Source organism: Trachinotus anak, unplaced genomic scaffold (genome assembly GCF_046630095.1).
Source record: "Trachinotus anak isolate AG129_WGS33_773 ecotype Australia unplaced genomic scaffold, CSIRO_AGI_Tana_v1 ptg000010l, whole genome shotgun sequence".
NCBI lineage: Eukaryota > Metazoa > Chordata > Actinopteri > Carangiformes > Carangidae > Trachinotus > Trachinotus anak.
The window spans coordinates 5,889,321-5,910,333 of NW_027273861.1; the positions used below are offsets into that span (position 1 = coordinate 5,889,321).

The following is a 21,013-nucleotide window of genomic DNA, read 5'->3' on the forward strand; positions in this document are numbered from 1 at the left end:
GTGGCGGCTGCTGGTGACAGTAAGAGGACAATGCAGTAATCAAAGTTTTCCTCTGAGGCGGTATGACCTGTTGTTGGCTTTCATTTGTGTGTCAGTGCAGAGATTTAAGCTGCTTCACGAGAAGTTTATCCCTGGATCACCGGGATCTGAGGGCTCACCGGTCATTTGCCGTCAGTATCCCAAGAGCTCAGATTTTTAGGGCTGCTTTATTTTCTGAAATATGATGGAAATGTGTTGGACTAATTTGGCTTTAGCAGGATTGGCTGAATATTAGTTCACTCATCCAATGGATTATCCCACGGCTGCAATGAACATACTGTTCATGCACAGATCTGTCAAACACCCGTATACATCTCATTTTCCTCTAATATCCAGTTCCTCTGGTGTGATTGCACATTCTGATGCATTCATATGTTATTTTACTGTAAACTAACACACAGTAATGCTGTGCAGCGTGTCCTGCTGTTAATAGTAGGAGCTTTGGGAGTTCTTACCCGCTGAGGTGAGCTTATCTGCACGGGCAGCATGTGTATTCATTTAATCTGAGTTCAACATCAGGTGTCAAGTACGATAACACGCTGATACACATGCATTCAGCAAACTGCTTTTACAGTAACATGGATTTGTGTGCAGAAAAGTGCTTTATCACTGGTGAAATGTTTTGCTTTTCCAAACAGAGAATAAAAAAATGATCACATTTCATGACACACAGCTGATATTGCCACAATTTTTTTTCTAAATGCTGCTTTACAGTTTTCAGGATTTTCCTCCCTAATTTTCTCTCCGGCAGCCACATTACTGACCTTCCTATTGGCTGTGGCAGGTTGAAGTGACAGCTGGTGTGATGTAATAACACCCCCTCCACTAGACAAGTTATAAAGAGCAATATCTAGTTCCATGGATTGAGATAAGCTTAGGTAGATTAATGCTCTAGGACACTGAAATGTTTGTTGTATAAAAGCTCTGTTTATAAAACAATGTGTCATTGGCGTATATGGAAGACTCTGATCTGGCAGATGGCCTGAGCTCCAAGAGTTTCTCCATGTTAAAGGCACTGCTAGTCTCTGGTTTGTGCTCCTGTGGCTTAATGGGATTTTAGACTCCTCATTCAAATGAATTATATATAGAAGAACTGGGATTATTTTACAGGCTGTTTAATCTCATTTTTTTCCCCAAAACTCAGCCTGCCTCATGGTTTTAGCATTCATGGAAAAGTGGAGCGACTGAGCGCTACAATCAATGAATGCTAGAGTGCAGGCGGCCTATCAGCTCAGAGAGCCAGAGATGCCCTGTGGACCGTTTCACTGACATGAAGCGTGCTCAGTCGACTTGACTCACTTCAGCCCTGCTGCCGTGCCCGCCTTTCCAGAAGTGCTCCCATCCAGCTGAACAACAACAGACACGAGGCTTCACCAGAGCTGCTCCACCACCGCGAGACACAGATTCTGTGCCCTTCTGCACTGAAGACAGCTTCATCCCTCCAAGCTTTAGCTGCCACTCAGGGAGCGGCTCCGGCACCAGTCACACTCTGCATCCTGGATCATCTCAGCTTCTTGCCACACAAATAAATCAGTGTTTTTTGGGGTTTTTTTCTTTTCTTTTTTTCTGCCAAGCTCTGGATCTCACCGTCGTCTGGTAGAGAAGTTGATTGATCTCAGTGAGTGGCACCACTGAAGAGACTTTTGGAGCTGCAGGCCACCTCACTTCCAGAACTGGGCTCACGGCTTTGAATTCAAGGTTCAGCACTGCCACCTGATTCCCACTACAGATCCCATCATGCCTCACTCCTTCCAGCTGAAAAGAGGTGAGACTTCTTTCTTCTGTTTCTTGATACCTTTGCACATTAAAATAACAATATCTCAGTGCGAGATAAATGAATTCTTGGCAAACTGCACTTGAGGACTTTCTGAAACTTGGCACATTATTCCAGGTGGATTTGGATAGCAGTGCTTGTCAGATACTGTATAAGGACATAAAGCTTTGCTCATTAAGAAAACATCTCGAAATCTGTGCACAAATATAAGGCTTGATTACTTCCCAGAAATCTGTCATTAGTGTAGAGTGAGTGGAGCAACATGCACGTTCATGTAATTCCACTAAAACCAGTTAGCCAAAACCACCGGAAACACCAGCACCACCCCTCCAGCCACTGAACCAGCTTCCCACCACCTGCATTGTATTGAATGATCCTTCCATATATTTCCATACTGATCTTGTGATGGCTGGCTAATCTATGAGATCAAATCTGTGTCCTCCTGAATCGCTTGCTCAGCCACTACATTAACAAGCATGCAAAGTAACATGAAAGGATATGCAGCAGACACGGGGCGTGATAAGAACAACTGACATCTGATAAGCAAATGGAAGCACAAAATGCAATAAATAATGTCCTCACAGGTTGATCTACTGTATGTAAAAAACATGTAAAACAGACATTTGACGTGAGTTGAGAGACGAGCTGAGACCTTTTTCATTCACTTCTGATTTTAATAGAAATTTTGTGTCCACATGTGCGTGAAAGACACTGAAAACAAAGGTCAGCAGGGTTTAGGCAAAACTGTGCAGAAAAAGACAAAAGTCTTATAAAACACTTTTAAAAAGTTTGAAGCAGCAGAAGCTCGCTGACCCCTCTCTGAATGTTTGAATTTCAATAATGCACGATGCAATCTGTGCGCCGGCTGCTTGTTGTGCTGTTAAACTCACATGATTCTATCAAGAAATACGGCACATGCAAAGCACAGAATTTTTCAAAGTGCAGCAGATATGAGGAGTGTTTGTGTGATGTGTAGCAGATAACAGTTACGTGAACGTGTCGCGCACAGGAGGTGTCACTCTGCTCTCTCGCATCAGCTCTTCCACCTGGCATTTCCTGGGCTGTAGAGACACTTTTAATGAAACACACTGGGGAACACACATCAAGTCATATCAAGAGAATAGAAAGAATAAATTGTAATCAAAAATATGTTAATTTCTTCATTCAAACAGGCATAAATGCAGATGAGTCAGGTCTGATACTAATATGAGTTGATGTGTTTCTAGCATCTAGCACTCGAACATAAAGTGTGGGAGGTTTTTCCATAATTTAGGAGAACAAAGATCTGTCTGGACTTTATGTATGAGCTGAAATAAGGACGTAGGCAGACGAAGTCAGTTTCAGAAGAATATTTGTTGAATTTTACTTTTTAAGGAAAACAAACAGATTTTTCTAAACCTAGATTTAAAAAAAATGAAAAAGTAAAGCATTTATTAAAAAAACATTTTCTTTGTTTGCATATTGTGCATTTAATTCATTATGTCTATATTTTCCTTGATATTCCTTTATATGATAGAAAGGAATTATCTTTTCTTGAATCATCTGTCAGTGCCCAGAGTTTTTTTTTTTTTTTGGTAAAGCAGTTGACTTCTGTGGCTTGGCAGGAGATTGCTTTCATCCTTGCCAATCCCATGTTTCCAAATCCATTTACTGCTTTGGCTGGGGGACACCAAACAAAAAAAAAAAAAAAAAAAAAAGAAGCTGACATGAAAATACACCTATATACTAATAGAGGCTGTCACGTTTGATGCAGATGCAATCTCTACCAAACTAATGCCAGATGTCTCTCATGAAATGAAATAAAGAAAGCCCATCTAGAGCCACTGTTTTAGTATTTTTGAAGACACTTTCGTACGGCGGCTGCAGCTACCTCTCGTGTTTATGTGAGGAGGTCATATATGTTTAATGAGAAATTTAACATTGCTTTGCCCAGGATTACATCCATATTTTAGGATATTTTTCAAACACAGAAGCAACAGAGCCGGAGAGCTGAAGAGGTGCATGTGCTACGTGCACTGCTGCTACATTGTGCATGGTTCTTGTTGAACCATGGCCTGGAGCTAGGTGTGTGTAGTTCCTGTTTAACCGGCCCTGTAGACCAGTATCAGCAGTTGGCATTAGATGCAGGCAGCTTCTTTAACCTGGCAGTGGGAGCAATGTAACATGGGAGAATTTTATATAGTTTAAAGCAAGATTGAGCCACAGCATGACAGAGCGCAGGGGCAAGAGAGAGACACAGAGCTGCAGCCGTGAACTGAGGGAAGGACATGAGAGCTGAGTCCCCAGTAACAAAACACTGCTGTGGCTGCGTGGGGTGAATTTCTACGATCTCTGATGTACGTCAACACTTTCTGCTACACTGTTTCCAATGGGCAGTTCTCTTAATCTTGTGACAAAGACTCACAAGTATAACAGTACGTATGGTACATAACACAGAACAAAGAATTCAAACTGGTTTAGCAAGTTCGGGGCTGGACTCTTCACATCACCATAACATCGCTGACAGTGGAGGATTCCACGTGAACAGTGAAGATACAGTCGAAATGTTAAATCTATTGCCTAAACAGTGCAAATGGCAAGCTTGAAATGAAGTCCTCACGGTTTATCTGCACAGAGTTGTGTTTGTGTTTTTGTACAGTGTGTCAGTGGTAATCTGAGACTGAGAGAAATCATTGGATGCCTTTTGTAAAGCAGGTGTGTTTGTGTTTTCTTTCTTTGTCACCAAAGCGCTGGATAATGTACCAGTAATGTCCAGTCACACTGTGAAATAGTGTGGTGTACAGCGGTCTGTAGGCTGTCTGATGTAGTCCTGCGTCCCAGTGACCTTTTTCACCCCTTCATGGGTTCAGTCCAGTTCATTTAAAAGTGTAAACAGGTGAAATGACAAATTATTTTAACATATTTTTTTAATATAACTGAACTGTCAATGTTTAGCTCAGTTTGTTCAAGTCGTCATCTATTGTAATTCACACATACAGGCAGACTCTGGTTCTTTCAACTATTATTCACTACTTGTAGTTTCATTCTGTTTACTATTTCAATTTAAAGCACTTCCCTTAATGCAGGAATATGTGGAAGGAGCATCAGTCCGTATCCACCACACACCCACAGCTCAATATCAACTACTCGAGGCTGTGACAGCAGTGCAGGAAATTCGGACAGATAACTCTCATTGAATCATTATTGAGGGTGGTGCAAAAACATAAGAGCCACTTGTTTACTATTTGAATCTCTGCACTGAAGCTCCCCGTCAGACAAAGATACCTCTGTAACAGTCACCTCCGTCCCAGCACCAGAGTCTGTGCAGCGCCACATAACAAGGCTTTAAAACTAATCAGGGACTCCTGTGTCTCTGAACATGTGAGAGGAAGGAGCAGGACAGAGTGAACACATCAGACTGTGAACATTTGTGAGGTTGGTAGCTATTACTGCGCACTTGTAATGTGCCGTATATCCTCAGGTTTTGTGGAGGTAACTGACGTATCATCCAGCAGATGGCACACTGGCGAGGGAACTGTTTCTGGTATGCCTGGAAAATTCCATCAAGTTGTGCTCTTCAGGCTGCGCTGAAAGTCCTGAATCTACACGCTTTGATTTGATCCAGTCCACAAACACACCTCTTAGCATGTAGCTTGCACAGGCAAGCTGGTGAACTCAAGGTTATCCACACAGGCGCACTGCAGAAACTTACTTCAAAGGTTTTTGTTTGTTTGTTGTGTGTGTGTGTGTGTGTGTGTGTGTGTGTGTGTGTGTGTGTGTGTGTGTGTGTGTGTGTTTGTGTGTGTCTTTTCTTTTTTGTAACAACTGATAAATCAGAACAAAACCGTTTAACAGCACTTTTACATGTGCAGGGAGCTTTGTTATTAACCACTACAGCTGAGACACTTGTTTGGTTGTTGTGACTCTAAAATGCAGCAATGCCTTTGACTAGAGCAGCAAAGTATCAAGGAAAACACTGTGAACAAACTGCACTGCAAATATGATCATATCCACAATTACACTAACAGCAGAATAAATAATCAAGGGAATCCTCTTAGGTAAACATGAACCTCTGCAAGCTCCTTATCTCTATTAGATATTGTATTGTTAGTACTGCTGGTGATCTTCCTGTGAGCGTTTGTCCAGAGGGATGAAAGCCAACTTTTAACCTGGTGTTGCATGATTTCACTTCCGAATATGACTTGTCTGGCTGTCGGTTCGGTTAAAAAGCACGAGCCAGGCTTCCAAGTAAAGCGTGCTCATCATTACCTGCACAGAAAACCTTTTGAAGTATTCACCGCCTCTATTTATGACACACCGTGTCCTTTAACAGACGTTCTCAATTATGCGTGTCATACAGTATGTTTTCAATGATCTTTTCAAACAGATGATCAAGGAAAATGTAGAAATACATACAGTAAGACCGGGAGGACAAATCTTTTTACTGGCACACTATAGCAGTCCACAATTCAGACCTGCAGTTGTGATGGTGTTTGACAAAAGGCAACTTTGTTGTGGACAAGAGCAAGAAAAAAAATGCTTCTGGGATGCATGGAGTTAAGAAAGTGAAACTTAACAATATAAAAAGAAATTCTTTTAAAGAAAGGAACTAAAAAGACCTCTGTAGCTAACAGCATTATCTGTTTGGTGTTACAGCTTGGTTGCATCATGCCTCTCAGAACAAAACTCCACACTCACATCTTTGCTGACAATGAACACTGAAGTTGGCAGAAATTTGCTGTGAAACGAGACAAAAGTGTGCAGTTTATAAAAAAAAAAAAAAAAAAAAAAAATGAGGCAACCTCCGGGCCTCAGGCTTTTGTCAGTGGGCATTTCTATTCAATGACCTACCATGCACCAAGTGTAGGCAATGATACGGCTTAGAGAAGTTTCACACTGTGTCAGACCCGGACAAGACTTTTTTTTTTTAAATGTGCAGCTGTTACTGGCCGGGAAGACTTGAATCACTGTCACAACCCACTTTGGCTGTGATTGTTTCTGAACAGCTTCCCACTTAGACAAAGAGACCAGGACCTTACTGCCATGACCCAATGTTTAATTACACAGCCTGAATGGAGATCAAGGATTAACTGATACGCTGTTGATAATGTGACAATGCCCCCCTCCCCATCAGTTTAGACGGGGGCATATTGATCAGCCACCCTGCACCCTTTCTCTGTCCTGTGTAAGTGGGTCATTTATTTTTGCTAGGAATTGGTTGAGTAAAAGTTTGCCATGGATTTGCAGTAATTATCTCATCCTTCTATAGCTGGGCACAGCATGGGGCCTCGGTAAATTACACATCTCTCTCCTAACTCCTGGATGGTTTATGGCCGTGCATTATGCATAACTGTGCTGAAGCGCCTTAAACATCCCCCAAGTGGATTGAAATAAAGTTGACGCTGCTCTTTGTTTGGAACTCAAGATAGTCTTTATTTGGCAGTGCTGAATCGGAGTTCGCTGTAAAAGTGTGTGTCTTAATTATTTTGGAGACTTTTCTCCCCAAAGGTTTGTGAACACCTGGAGTGTTTTTAGTGGGATGCCGGATCCAGATGGGCGGATGCTCGGGCAATCCACAGGGAAATGTCGTTTACATTGCAGTGGAGTGTGTCGTCACACAAAGGGTTAAATAAAAAAAAGCACAGACAGGAGCTGCATTCATTCGGATGCCTATACACACAGGCTATTGTTCAGTCAATGACAAAGGTAACTGGCTGCTTTAATGTCCCTGATATCAATTAAAAGACATGTGATCATTAGTGTGTAATCAGTGGTAATAACGACATATTTTTAAATCTTCTTAACAAAAAAGTAGGAAATTAATTTTACATAAAAGACAAACGCTTCTATGTGTTTTACACTTTTTTGTTCAACATATTAGATCATAAAATACATAAAATAATAATACATATATAAAATACATAAGGATCAATGGTTGTTGAGAAGGAGCCTTGTATTTAAAGTCCCAATGAGGACAGCTTTACAAAATAAAATACAATCCACAAGGCAGGGCAGTCTGCTCAAACATGGGATTTACTGTCCATCAGTTAACAGTAATGTCATTGACTAGAATAGAGCTCTTTGAATATCAACTTTATTATTCAAATATTTGAGTCATTTGTTCAACCACGTTATCATTGTTTCGTCATAATAAATCCAATACAAGAAAATCCACTAATATTTACTATTTTTAGGTTCAGAGGTTTTGTATATTATTCTGTAGCTTAATATTAAAACTACTGAAGATAAAGGATCTCTACTAACTGACGCTTTTCACTGTTTAATGCAGCCTATTTACCTCTTATAATTACTTTTATTTGCCATTCTCAGCACAGCAAATGCTTCTCCTGGGCCAAGGAGTGAACGGGATGAGAAAAGACGGGGAATCCGCAGTTTGGAATCACCACAAACAAAGTTTCCGTGGTGAGTCACTGACAGTAAATGCCTGCCCACAACTTGTGAAATTAATACAACTTTCAGATGCAGTCATACGCATCCCCTAACCAAGCATCATAGGCCGAGTATTAACTGGTAAAGGGTATGTAAATTCACACCAGGTCTAAGATGAGACAAACTGCACAGTTCAGCTTCTCTTTGATGCAATCATTTCATGCAGAAGCCCGGCTGTTGATGAGTTTCAGACTAAAGGGGCATGAAGTAAAACACAATACTAGCAGGCTGAAGAGTAGAAAGACTTAGTTTATTCTTGCCCGACTCTGAGAAATGATGCAACAGGGAGAACACATGCATTAAATTAAATGGAAGGAAAAAAAAATCACAGCATTGTATTCAATTAATTTTCCAGGAATCTTTCTCTTTGCATTACAATGAGCAACGATCTTTGTTTTAAACATGCACAACAACAACAATTTCACTGGCTAACCAATCAAAAGCAAAAAATCTGGAAGGAGGAAGCATTTTCTCAGGGAACTCACACTTCCACTGACAAGCAGCTGAAGTCAGACTAAACTGTGTTTTGAGGAAAAGGATGGAGCCTGCGGAGGAGTGCAACTGAGTTACAAAGCCAAATAATGTAAAAGCGCCACGATCACCAAAACCTGACCTTGACATCAAATTTCACAAAGTGTACCGAAGGTTTTCTACAGTAATACTCCAGACATCAAACTCAGGCTGCGAATTAAAACCAACATTACTCTCTCATAACTTATGTGCAGGCTACATGCTCAGCTCCTGTCATGCATGTCAGACTGGTGATGCCTCGCTTTCATGCAACAAGTCCCCCGTGTTATCGTGGAGTTAATATACTGAAGATCTCATCTTCTTTCCGGTTAAATCTCTGTTTCATCGGCTGTCTGCCAAAACCTCCTCCTTTACACACAACAACAACAGCAACCGTGAAGCGCATGTTGAAAACCGTTATGTGGACATGTTATAATGCAGAAAAAGTGCCAGTTCGGCCATGCACCGAGATGAGCTGAAAAACCAAACCGCGTCCGCACGAAACCCGCTCAGCTGCCTCTGCCTACAGACGTGCTTTCTCAACAAACCCCGACGGTGAATCGCAGCTCTCTCCATCTATGAAGTCAGCATACCTGCAGGGAACCCGAGCTAAACAGATGAAATCTGGATTTAAAAAAAAAAAAAAAAAAGAAAGAAAGAAAGAAAGAAAGAAAGGCAAGCCTGTCACATCAACCTGTCCGCATGGGCCTAATTAAGATGTCGGTCTGTGTGCTGCACATGTAGGGGCTGTGTTAAATGCGACGGGAGGCAGCGGCTCGGAGCGCGGCCTCGGTCCCGGAATATGAAGCAGTTCTGAGAATCTCGGGGGCTGGGTTTAACGAAACGGTGACGTCGCCGGCTCGACGTCCTGTGACTGTGGACTGGACCAAAAGCAGGGGGGGGGTTGGATCACTATGGAACAATTTCCTGCATTATTTTATAAAATTATACGTATTTTTGTAGTAATTTAAACACCGCATTCACAGTATGCTTCCAGAAAAAATCGCTCTGCGTACTTCGTGTTCGATTAACTGCTTTGGAAATGAGTTGTTTTTACCCCGAGGGAAAAAAACGTCTCTCCCCTGCCCCGGGAAAGTGGTACGATCTCGGGCTCAAATTCCGAGAATTGAGCTCGTCTGATTCTTAGAACTGGGGTTCTTAGAAGTGGTGATGCAAGAAGTTTCTAGGAAAGCGCTACCAGGTGATTTTTTAAATTCCCTTTTTCCTCTAATTTGGCGCGAAGTTATTATCTACTATGTATTGTTGATGTTTTAGACATAGCTATTTGTCCGTTTGTGCTGTTGAAGTGTTTGCGGAGCCGGGGCTGTGTGAGACTGTGCTGGCAGTGGGAGCAGGGGAGAGCCGGGACTCTGGAGGGGCTCCTGCGGTGACGGGCTGCTCTCCTGACAGATCTCTGCCTCGGCGCTGCGCTGTCACAGCTGCTCGCCTGGAGCCAGCGGGACGGACGGCAGCCTCAGTCCGCTGCAGCTCCTCACAGCGCACCGACACCGAGTCACGTTGTAAAGCTGTAATAACGCCCGGGTTAGGCGCCGACACCGGGCAAAATGAGGGCTTTTAAAGCGCCGTCCAGAGCCCAGCTCCCGGTACACGGTGCTCGGCTGGGTGTAGCTGGCGGAGTGAACGGTGTCGGCGCAGCCTCGGCTCTCAGCGCCCTCTGAGTTCATGCTACTTTGTGCGTTCAGGTGTCAACACGCAGCGCGCTGTCACACGAAGTTTGTGGGCAGCATGGCAGCCTCAGCTTCAGGAGGCTCGCACTTCGTGGTCGCTGCGACGGTAATTTGCTCTAATGGAGCGCAAAAGGCTGCCCCGAGCAAGCCCTTCTGTTACTGTCGTATTGTAGCGGAAATATTCGTGTTGGTGTGTGTGTGTGTGTGTGTTTCCGCGGTAGAGGCTACAAGACACGTCGTCGCACCAACTTGTCTCTGATGTTTCCACTGTGACAGGATAAGCTCGTCCACCCAGCTGCACCGGGTTGAAGGGGTTTTCTGAGGCGCGCAGAGGTGGCTTCAGCCTCTGCACAGCGTGGCCCCAGTCCTGCCTCTGCCTCGGCTGAGAGCTCCAGATAGACCGTGTCTGTGACCGGGAACGGTTCAAATGACACTGATCAGATATATGGAGGATTTCCTCTGATGTTGACAAAAATGTGCTTTGACTATAGTCTAGACTCTAGTTTTGACAGACTATAATAAAAGAGATGGACCTCAGATGTAGCGGTAGCCCCCACAATAGATTTTCTGAAAACGTAGTTAATTTTGTTTACACGGTTGTTTGCGCGATCAGAGGAGATCAGTGTGTTTCATTCTGTCCCGCTTCTATTTTCGGACGGGTCCAGTTACAGACTTAAGTCCTGACATTGCGTTAAAGTTACTGTCTGCCTTGAGTTAATTGTTAGTTTTCCCTCCTGTATTGGAAAAAATAAGTCATTGGCGGAGAGGATCGGGGACAGAGCGCTGCCGGGCTTCACAACAACACGCTGTCAGTTTTATTATGATAGAAAACGAGGGAAACTCACTTGTGTAACAAGTAAATTCAGTCATCTTGCGGCTGAAATTGAAATTCATAGTTTGGATGTTATTCGTATGACAACAAAGTTTTCAGGGAAGTGAGCCGCCTGCCGATTTCCCCCTTATTTTATCAGCCACTTGATAATGAACTAAAAGTCCGCGCTGAGGTCAAAGACAGACGAAACTTTTTTGCGCCACATTAAAAACTGGAGGAACGAGCAGCGTGTTGACGTGCTGAGGATAAAACCGCAAATAATGACGCTTAGTTTTTACATATGTACTATCTAACTTATTTTAATTTGTGCTTAAATGTGTGTGCGTCTATGTATGTGTATTTGTACACACACACACACACACACACACCTATGACCGTTGTTACATAAATATATCAGGAACACCGTTGTCTGTTGCAATGTGCTACAGTTTTTCACTCATCTAAATGTATGAATTTAATTCGTTAAATTTTCATACTAACCTATCGACCAGTGGCTGAGAAAGTGAGGGTAAAGACATGATTTCAAAGGCTGAAATTTCAGCGTCTAGACAGTGTTTGTTTAATAAATGGCGCCGCCTTCTGGTGAGAAGGCTGCAACTGTTGCCTTGTGGCCACACTGATGAAGACCCTTTGAGGATCATAAATCATTTCAGCTCACTTAATTTAGTTCAAGATTAGCTGTACTGCAGCCTTCATGTATAGGGGTGAGTTGTAGCACAGCAGAAACATAAACCCATCCAGACATGTCTTTGTGAAATAATGTTCATGTTGTTTCTTTTCTCTGTTTGCAGAACTTGACAAAATGGCTTGCGCAGCAGACAGCTGCATACAATTCACACGCCATGCGAGTGATGTTCTGCTCAACCTGAATCGGCTGCGTAACAGAGATATTCTCACAGATGTCACTATCTTGGTTAACAGACAGCAGTTTCGTGCACACAAGACCGTTCTCATGGCTTGCAGGTGTGTGTTTTTTAAAACAAGTTATATGAGCCAAATTTTCTGCTGCTCTATGAAGAAGTGATTGATCGTTGTTCTTTGCTCTGTTTGTATTTCTTCTTCATGATTGCAGTGGGCTGTTTTACACCATCTTTACTGACTCCCACAAGTGCAACCTTAATGCTATCAGTCTGGACCCAAAGGTGGACCCAGAGGGCTTCGCCATCCTGCTGGAGTTTATGTACACCTCCCGTCTCACATTGAAGGAAAGTCTGATCATGGCTATCATGAATACAGCCATCTACTTGCAGATGGACCATGTCGTGGACACCTGCCACAGATTCATCAAATCCAGGTTGGTAGAAAGCTCCACTGCAAATCAGTAGAAATCCATCACTATCACAGCTGCACGTTTTTACCTTCTCATTGTCTCCACAGTGATCCATCTGCTAAGCTGCCCAGAGATGAGTTTTTGGTCAGTCCCTTGGTTTTACCTCAGGAAGTCCATGCGTACCGGCCCCATGATGTTGTTGACAGTTTGCACGGCCGTGTAGCTCCGTTTAGGGATGGGAGGCCCTACGGCTCAAACATGTTCAACGGGGTCAGCACCCCCAGCAACTACCATCTCTACGGGCAGTTTCCCATGCCAGGATTCCCTTTCCCTCTCTGCAAGCTGACTGATGCCAAAAACGCTTTCGCTGACCTCTCTAAGAGTGGTATCCACCACAAGCATTGTTCTCCACATGACAGCGCCAACACCATCAGGGCAGAATACACCAGGGCAGTTGGCACTAGCTCCTCCAGCATTATTCACTCCACCACCTACGCTTCCAGGGAGGTAGGGAGAGACGATGAGATAAGGAAGGAAAGCCACGAGGGGGTCAGCCAGTCTATCGGTCTCGGCACAAGGAAGCGTACGTTTCCCGTGTTAACCCTAGAGCACCAGAAAGACTCGGGCAAAGAGCACGCTCCTCAGGCAGAGGAAGACCTGATCCATCAGCACTACCCACTGGGAATCTCCTCCGCTGGACGCAAGAGCCTCATGAGCAGCCCGCAGAGCCCCCTCAAGTCAGACTGCCAGCCCAACTCCCCAACAGAGTCCAGCAGTAGCAAGAACGCCGGCCTCTCCCAAGCCGCTGGAGTCCAAGCCCCACAAGGTACGCAGGACCCCAAAGCTCGCAACTGGAAGAAGTACAAGTTCATTGTGCTGAATCAGAGCGCTAAGGAGGACGAGGTGGGGCTGCGGGATCCCGGGCTTCGTTCACCTCAGCGCCTTGGCCTGCAACCCTACCTCCACCCCAGTGACTCAGAGAATCTCGACCCACAAACCACAAGCAAGAGCAACGATCACAGTGAGGATCTACCTGTGCCCCAGGCCAGTCGCCTCAACAACATCATTAACAAGTGAGTGTTTTTTTTTTTTTTTTGTTGTTTTTTTTAAACACATCACAGCATACTTTGTTTGAAGTGCAACAACAAAATTAAAGTTTGATATGGGAATGATTTTGTAGAAGGTGCTGGGAGGATTTTGAGGTGATATCATATGAGAGGAGAACTCTATGGCCAGTGGTTTTTAGGCCTTTTATAGGTTTGTCTTCTATAAGTAAAGGGAAAGCTGACCTCGTCTTATTTCTTGAAACAAGTCAGTGTTGCATTGAAATTCCCCGTTCCGGATTTTCATTACCACCTGGATTAATATAGGAACTTTACTTTGGAATTTCATCTCACTTGAAATATTGTTGTATCTTATTTTAAACATTTGTTTACGTTTGACTTGAAGTATTTTTTTATACATGATTTGAAGTATTTGTTAAAGTCTGACTGGAGTGTTTGTTTTTTGTCTATAGTGCACTTGAGGGTTCCCTGAGGAACGGTGACAGCCACCCTCCACACTACCTGAGCCGCCACAACTGCTCATCCTGCGGCTCCCAGTCCCCGCAGCACTCAGACGTCTGTCCCAACAACTCCAGGTCGCGTTTAGCAGAAGACATGGCAGAGCTCCACTCAGAATACTCAGACTCCAGTTGTGGTGAGTTTATCATTGATGTTAAATGTCTGCAAATCAAAAGGGATCCAGTATCATCTACAACTAGAGGCTAACTTTTATGATTTCTCCTGAACAGAAAACGGTACATTCTTCTGTAACGAATGTGACTCCAAATTTGCTGAAGACGAAGCGCTGAAACAGCACATGCTTCAAGTGCACAGCGACAAGCCATACAAGTGTGACCGCTGCCAGGCTGCTTTCCGCTACAAGGGCAACCTTGCCAGCCACAAGACTGTCCACACAGGTAAAAAAAAAACAAAACCAATGTGCTACAATCAAATTTCCTTAATCTAAGCGATTCAGTTATTGGCTTTTAAGTCTGTGCCTCTTTGCTGCTGAATCCTGAAGTGTTTTCTTTAATGTCTTGTTTTCAGGAGAGAAGCCGTATCGCTGTAATATCTGTGGTGCTCAGTTTAACAGACCAGCTAACCTCAAGACTCACACACGCATCCACTCAGGAGAGAAGCCATACAAATGTGAGACGTGTGGAGCTCGTTTTGTACAGGTAATAACTCCCATAAAAATCTATATATGTAGAACATTTGCCCTATCTATTGTATGTGGGTTAAAAGCTCTTATACTTAACTCTGATCTGTAATTATGGGTGGGTATATTTATTTTCAGCTTTACAGAAGTAGCTATAATTACAGTGAAGAACATCCTGTGTGTGTGTTTTGGGTTTTATACAATAGATACCGACGCATGTGCTGTCTGAAGGGTTTCATGAACATGTGTCAGCGTTTCATCAGTCCGATGGTTTGATTCAAGTTTCTTTTTTCTTTTCTCGTGTCAGGTTGCTCATCTCCGTGCCCATGTGTTGATCCACACGGGTGAGAAGCCATACCCGTGTGAGATCTGTGGAACACGCTTCCGTCACCTGCAGACGTTGAAGAGCCACCTACGCATACACACAGGAGAGAAGCCCTACCATGTAGGTTGACATACTGTACTTCGCTTCTTTAAAAGCTATAGTTAATATAGCCTCCTTTGGAGTCAAATTTAAGATGTAACAAGATGGTGAAATGTCTGTGAGTAATGTTGCTCTGCTTTCCTTCTCAGTGTGAGAAATGCAACTTGCACTTCCGCCACAAGAGTCAGCTCCGGTTGCATCTTCGACAGAAGCACGGCGCCATCACAAACACAAAGATCCAATACCGCATGTCCACGGCTGACATGCCTGCTGACTTGACGAAGGCATGCTGAGCTGGAAGAAGGGAACAGTTTTAATGGAGGCAATCTTGACCTTGGCATTTAAAGACCCCAACTTGTACAATCATCCAAAATTGTAGTGCCACACTGTGTTCATTAGACAAATAAATTGGCTGCGTATGCCATTCTAAACGGGTTTCCACTACATGTGAACGTAGAGCCACATATGGCATCTTAGTCACTTTATTGTTTCTATATACAGTAGATATAAATATATATAAATGTATGTATGTTGGGAGTGTTTCTAAGCTTTGAAGGTACGTATATAAAGCTTTATTTTGTTGAGAGGGATGGAATGTAAACAGTCTGTTTTTTGAAAATACAGTATTTTATATCAGAGAACTTACTTTTCTGGAAGTATTGAAAATTTTGATTGACGGGTGGTACATATATTTTAAGATAACGGGATTTACGGCTGTATAGAGCTGTCTATACATTTTTATGTAGATGTACGTACATGTTGCACCATGTCAAGTTGCCATATTTGTGCAAAAGGGAAAAAAAAAGTCAACATGACATTGAAATTGGGTTTAGTCTAAAAGATACCAGATGACTGCTGCTGTCAGATGAGGATATGCATGAGGTACTCTCTTACTGTTGCCAGTTGTCAGCATACATGAAGTGGGCGACTGCATAAATATTGTGATATATTGTGTAATTATATCTGTGGGATTGCTCTCTGCTGGCAGAGCCAATCTAAGTGTTGAAATGCATTTCAAGGTACTGCTTTGTTATGACCAAGAAAATATTTTGCTTCAAACGTATTTGTATATATGTGACTGACTTTTGTTTTGTTAATTTGTTTTTAATAAGTGAAGGTTTACAGTTTTGGTCAATGTTCTAGATCCTACAGTAAAGTTGTGAACGTGTCAAGGTTTTTGTTTGTACATACACTGTGTATTCAATGTGCCTTTCTCTATGGTGACTGAATTCCTCTCCATTCAGCCCAGCTCTATTAAGGTACAACTCAAGGACACCACTTGTCCTAACTCCCTGTGTGGATGTGTGTGTGTATGTGTGTGTGTGCGTGTATGTGTGTGTACATATTTTTAAATGCTTATCACCAACCTTAAAACATGCAAATTCACCGTTGTAAATCTTCAGGACTTGTTTTTGGATTGGGCTTTTTTAAACTGCATTAAAATTATTGTACAATGTTATAGATGTATGAATGTAAAATAAAGGTATTGGATTTCTATGTATTAACCCCAGAGTGACCTCTTTTCATTTTCACTGAGTTTATCATTCATAAGTGAAAATTAACACTGAATATACAGGAGCACAGTTTTACCATTTTCAACTAAATGCAACAAAAAAAACAAAAAAAAAAAAACAAGGACATAACCTGTAGATCAAATATGGCATAACTCTATAACTCTCAAATAAACAGTTTTACCGTATAAGCGTAAAACCTTTTTGACCTGCAGGCACTTTCAACCCTTACAGACAAGAGGATCATAATTTTGACAACAAATTATCTAACTGGGTCCACAAAGTACTTACTGCAAAGAGATGTGCTGCAAAATAAAGCCGCTACAGAGCTTGATTTCCTTTGATGTTGACCAAAACTGACTCCCACAAAATCTGTCACGTCCCTGTGCTTGCTCATAAAAAGAGCAGTAGATACCACAGTGACATGAAGGAAAACTCCCCAGATACTTGTCTTTACCATTTACACTGAATGTACACATGTACACTGACCAAATATGGCATTTCACACGTCCTGCTCATGCTCTTATCTTATTCTGCAAAACTGCTCTAAGGGTTATTAAAGACCACCCACCACACTCTTTGTGAGATGAAAATGTGAGCAAGCCTACGTAACTTGTGGTAACCAAAGTGAAATTATTGGATAATGTTAAGTTTAATGGTAGCACAAGTAGAGAAAATGGACGGTCTGAATAATACCAGTTACACAGCACTATCTATCTTAAGTTTGCCAACAAGAGGTAAATGAGTCTCCATAAGCTACTGGTCATATCAGGGTGCCTTTCATTGCTAATGAATGTAAATGGTTCAATGTCTTCCATCTTTCAAAAGTTACACAGCCTAGCTTTAAATGATCCTCTGGGCAAACAACGGGATAGAGCAGAGAACTAAGATGAAGCAAATTTGGATTAGGAGAAATTTCACACAAAAATAAATATTGCACATCCAGAATACGATCAATTATCAGTACATCTCAAAGACTCATGTCTTCATCAGTCTTATGTTTTGAGTCATATCAGTATCGCGATTTGGATGACTAGTGCTTTGACGTCATGGAATTTGTATCTTTATCACTATAAGTCATTTGACAAGTAACTTTTCTTCCATGATCACACCTCATATTAATGGGTCTTATTGAGTTTCTCACTTTTAACAGAAAAACTACAAAAAAACAACAATGACAATAACTTGGTCAAAATGTAAATAAAATAGCTTTTTATTTTGAAGTGACATAAAAAAAAAAGTCATCATTTTTAAAGATGAGTGACAGGGCTGCTATTATGCAACAGAAACATTACAACAGATCTTTACCTCCACTGGGCTCAAAATTGCATTTATTTCTCTAAACAAAAGACAGTATCAAATAAAACCTCCCTTACGGCCTGTGAGGTAAACAATATTTTTAATAATTACACTTTTGTAAATTATTGATCACTAATGTAAGGAATGCAATTTCTTGAGAAAGCACAGAGGCTAATGACCAATACTGCTTAAGAACAAGAGCTGCACAAACTATATCTTCTTTAAATGGAATTAACTAAGAAACGATACTACTCATTAACTATCACAAAAATCCCACCCCACCACCCGCCCCGAACTAAACCCCATCCCCCAGGTAAATCACTGCTTCTGCTGCATCGCTTCTTTTCGTGCAGCGTCTTGCAGTAGCTGAGTGTCCACTTCATCTGCAGGTAGCTGAACGTACCGGACCACCGATCCACGGATGAAACAGTTTTTCACAGACAGCTGAAGCAAATTAAAACAAAATAGAGTTTGAAGATGACCATAATCCAAATAGTTGGAGATGTTGAGAAACAGCTCTCAGCAATACAAAACATTTAATGCAACTTTCAAATAAGCAATAGAATAGTTTCTTGATAGTTTCTCTTTTTACTGGCATATGCTTTACTATCTCATTTTTGGCATAATAATGATGATGATAATAATAATAATAATAATAATAATAATAATGTGTGTTATACTTGTTGTTATGCATAGAAAACACAGTATATACATTCCATTTGGATGAATTATGGATTTCACATGGAAAGCATGGGCAGGCAAACACCGACCTTTGTGTCTAAATCTTAAAATCTCCAAGTTTCCCATGGATCCTCACATGCACCTGCATGTGCACCTGCATCGCAACACACATGCGTGTGTGTGTTGTGTGTGTTGTGTGTGTGTGTGTGTGTGTGTGTGTGTGTGTAAACACTTATTTGGGAAAAAATATTCTTTTAACATGTTTTACAGCTGAGATTGCTAAGTAAGGCATTATCTGTAGCAGACTTCATCAGTTCAAAATCAAGTAAGCAATTCTCTTTATAAACATAATGAACTATCATTAACATCTTAAAGAACTCTTTGAGAGGTTATAGTAGACAGTAGCAGCGAGCTACAAATCCAAGTTTTACATCAATGTTTCAGGTGCACGGTCTTTGCCATGTCAATAGAAGAAACAGAATGCCAGCACCCACAGATTAATAGTCTTGTTTGATGTGGGTCAAAGAACAAATGCGTTTCAGCTATGAGCCATGCTGAAGATGGCTTTTAGCTGAAACACATTAAGATATATGCGTCATAAAAGGTGAAACATGAAGACAGTGAATGAGCCAAACCTACCATGTGTGGATATTTCTCTGGATCTGTGACACTGATGTCTGTGAGCTTAATGTTCAGGTACTGAAACACAGAACAGAGAATACAGATGTCAAAAGATAAGAAGCCAGAACTGGGCAGTCAGACAGAAAATATAAAGGCTGAATTAGATTAGTTTCAAAATAAGGAAAATAAGGAATAATTATTTCCAACCTGATCAACAGAATGAAGTGTTCCACAGATGCTAAAAAAGGAGATATTAAATAATAATATTAAATAAAATGATTAGGCATTAATAGACATTCCATCCTTACATCAAAAACATTGAAGATTAAACTGAATGTGGACAAAATAACTAGAACACCTTGCAATAAACTACCACACATCACCACAGTAATAAATATGGCTCTTACATGGCAGCAAAGTTTCAGTGACAGAGAGAGGGTTGTTCATATCTGTGGTAATGTTGAGACTGTGTACTGTTGCATTTATTTTCCTCACACAATATTAATTCAGGGCTGAAGTTGCAGCAGACACTTTGGAGCCTCTCTAGCTACCGTCGTCCACATTTCCCCTCCACTGCGACAAACAGCTAACGTTAGAACTACACAATGAGGGCTACAGCAACTACGTTACAAGGTTGAGCTGGAAAAGACAACTAACCTCAGGTCGTTTTTGAGCTCCACCACCACGTCCTTCCCCACCAGAGACTTGAAAAACGAGTAGAAAAGCTGAAAAACAGAGCGACGTGCTAACGTTAATGTTAGCGGCGGGCTAAATGTCGAGCAGGATGCAGGCAGCTAACAGCTAGCTAACAGTAACGCACTGAAGCCGACACACTGAGCAGCTGGTAATTAAACGGCTCACCAAAAGCTGAGATGAGACATTTAATGTGGACTACACGACAAATTCATACATTTAAACTGATTCCTTACCATGATTGCTGGTGGTAATCTTATGGTTGTGCGTCTGGTGTTGATGATGTATACAGCCGCGTGATATTTCTGCGACGGACCAGGGTGTAGTTACTGACCAGCTCCACATGGCGGAGCCAGAGTTGCGTTCAATGTTCACATGTGTGTAGAAAACATCGAACTTTAGTACCTGAGAGAGGTTTTTATCGCGGCTCGTTAAGTGAATGGTCTTAAAGTGAAGTGTTATAACTGTGAGGTAAAACAGGTGACATGATGTGACAGAGAATGTGTGGAATAACTCTCTATCTCTCTTTATCTGCTGGTCTTGTGTGACATCCCTTATTCTGGAGTATTTCTGCTGATAGACACCTGCAGGGTTTGTCAGTAACCCCTCTGAATGGCATACTGGACTACTGAGAAATAGCAGGACACCAGGTCCTGAGGCACAGGAACAAAAACCAGAGAGGATTTAGGATTTACCAGACCAGTGGTTTCCAACCTTTCTGGGCTGTGAACCCTTTAAAATAAAGCAATTTTGAATCGCATCGCACTGTCAGTGGCTACATATGTGTATAGTTGAGGACCAGGTCAGCTGAAAAGTAATTGTTTAATGTTTCAAAATGTAAAGAGGTTAAATTATCCAGTAATCCTCACAACAAAGATAAAAGCTTAGAGGGATTTCTGAACAAAAAACAAACATAAAAAAATTTGTCTTTGCCCCCTCAGATTTATCTTGCAACTCCTTGAGTTATTCTGCCGCCCTCATCATAGCGTATTGAAAATTCCTTTTGACAGTCTTCTTGATACTGTTACCCATTGTTTAAT

General features: G+C 41.9%; 2 protein-coding genes across 4 annotated transcripts; one reads left to right on the forward strand and one right to left on the reverse strand.

Annotated features, from left to right (window-relative positions):
* The first annotated feature begins 9,800 nt into the window (after nt 1-9,800).
* On the forward strand, nt 9,801-16,673 carry bcl6aa (BCL6A transcription repressor a). 3 transcript variants are annotated; one of them, XM_071487152.1, is made up of 9 exons: nt 9,801-9,953; nt 12,064-12,235; nt 12,345-12,566; nt 12,650-13,615; nt 14,059-14,240; nt 14,335-14,502; nt 14,633-14,763; nt 15,052-15,189; nt 15,318-16,673. In XM_071487152.1, exons 1-9 carry the CDS (start codon nt 9,923-9,925, stop codon nt 15,459-15,461), a joined length of 2,154 nt encoding a protein of 717 aa, XP_071343253.1. In that variant the 5' UTR covers nt 9,801-9,922; the 3' UTR covers nt 15,462-16,673. The 3 variants fall into 3 exon arrangements, with proteins under 3 accessions (XP_071343253.1, XP_071343255.1, XP_071343254.1); XM_071487154.1 differs by lacking the exon at nt 9,801-9,953 and adding an exon at nt 10,431-10,546; XM_071487153.1 differs by lacking the exon at nt 9,801-9,953 and adding an exon at nt 11,838-11,976.
* Nucleotides 16,674-17,868: 1,195 nt separating this feature from the next.
* smx5 lies at nt 17,869-20,346 on the reverse strand. The gene is made up of 5 exons (XM_071487156.1): nt 20,210-20,346; nt 19,938-20,005; nt 19,488-19,518; nt 19,299-19,358; nt 17,869-18,422 (listed from the first exon to the last, which is right to left on the reverse strand). The coding sequence occupies exons 1-5, from the start codon at nt 20,210-20,212 to the stop codon at nt 18,297-18,299; spliced, it is 288 nt and encodes a 95-aa protein (XP_071343257.1). The 5' UTR covers nt 20,213-20,346; the 3' UTR covers nt 17,869-18,296.
* Nucleotides 20,347-21,013: the final 667 nt, after the last annotated feature.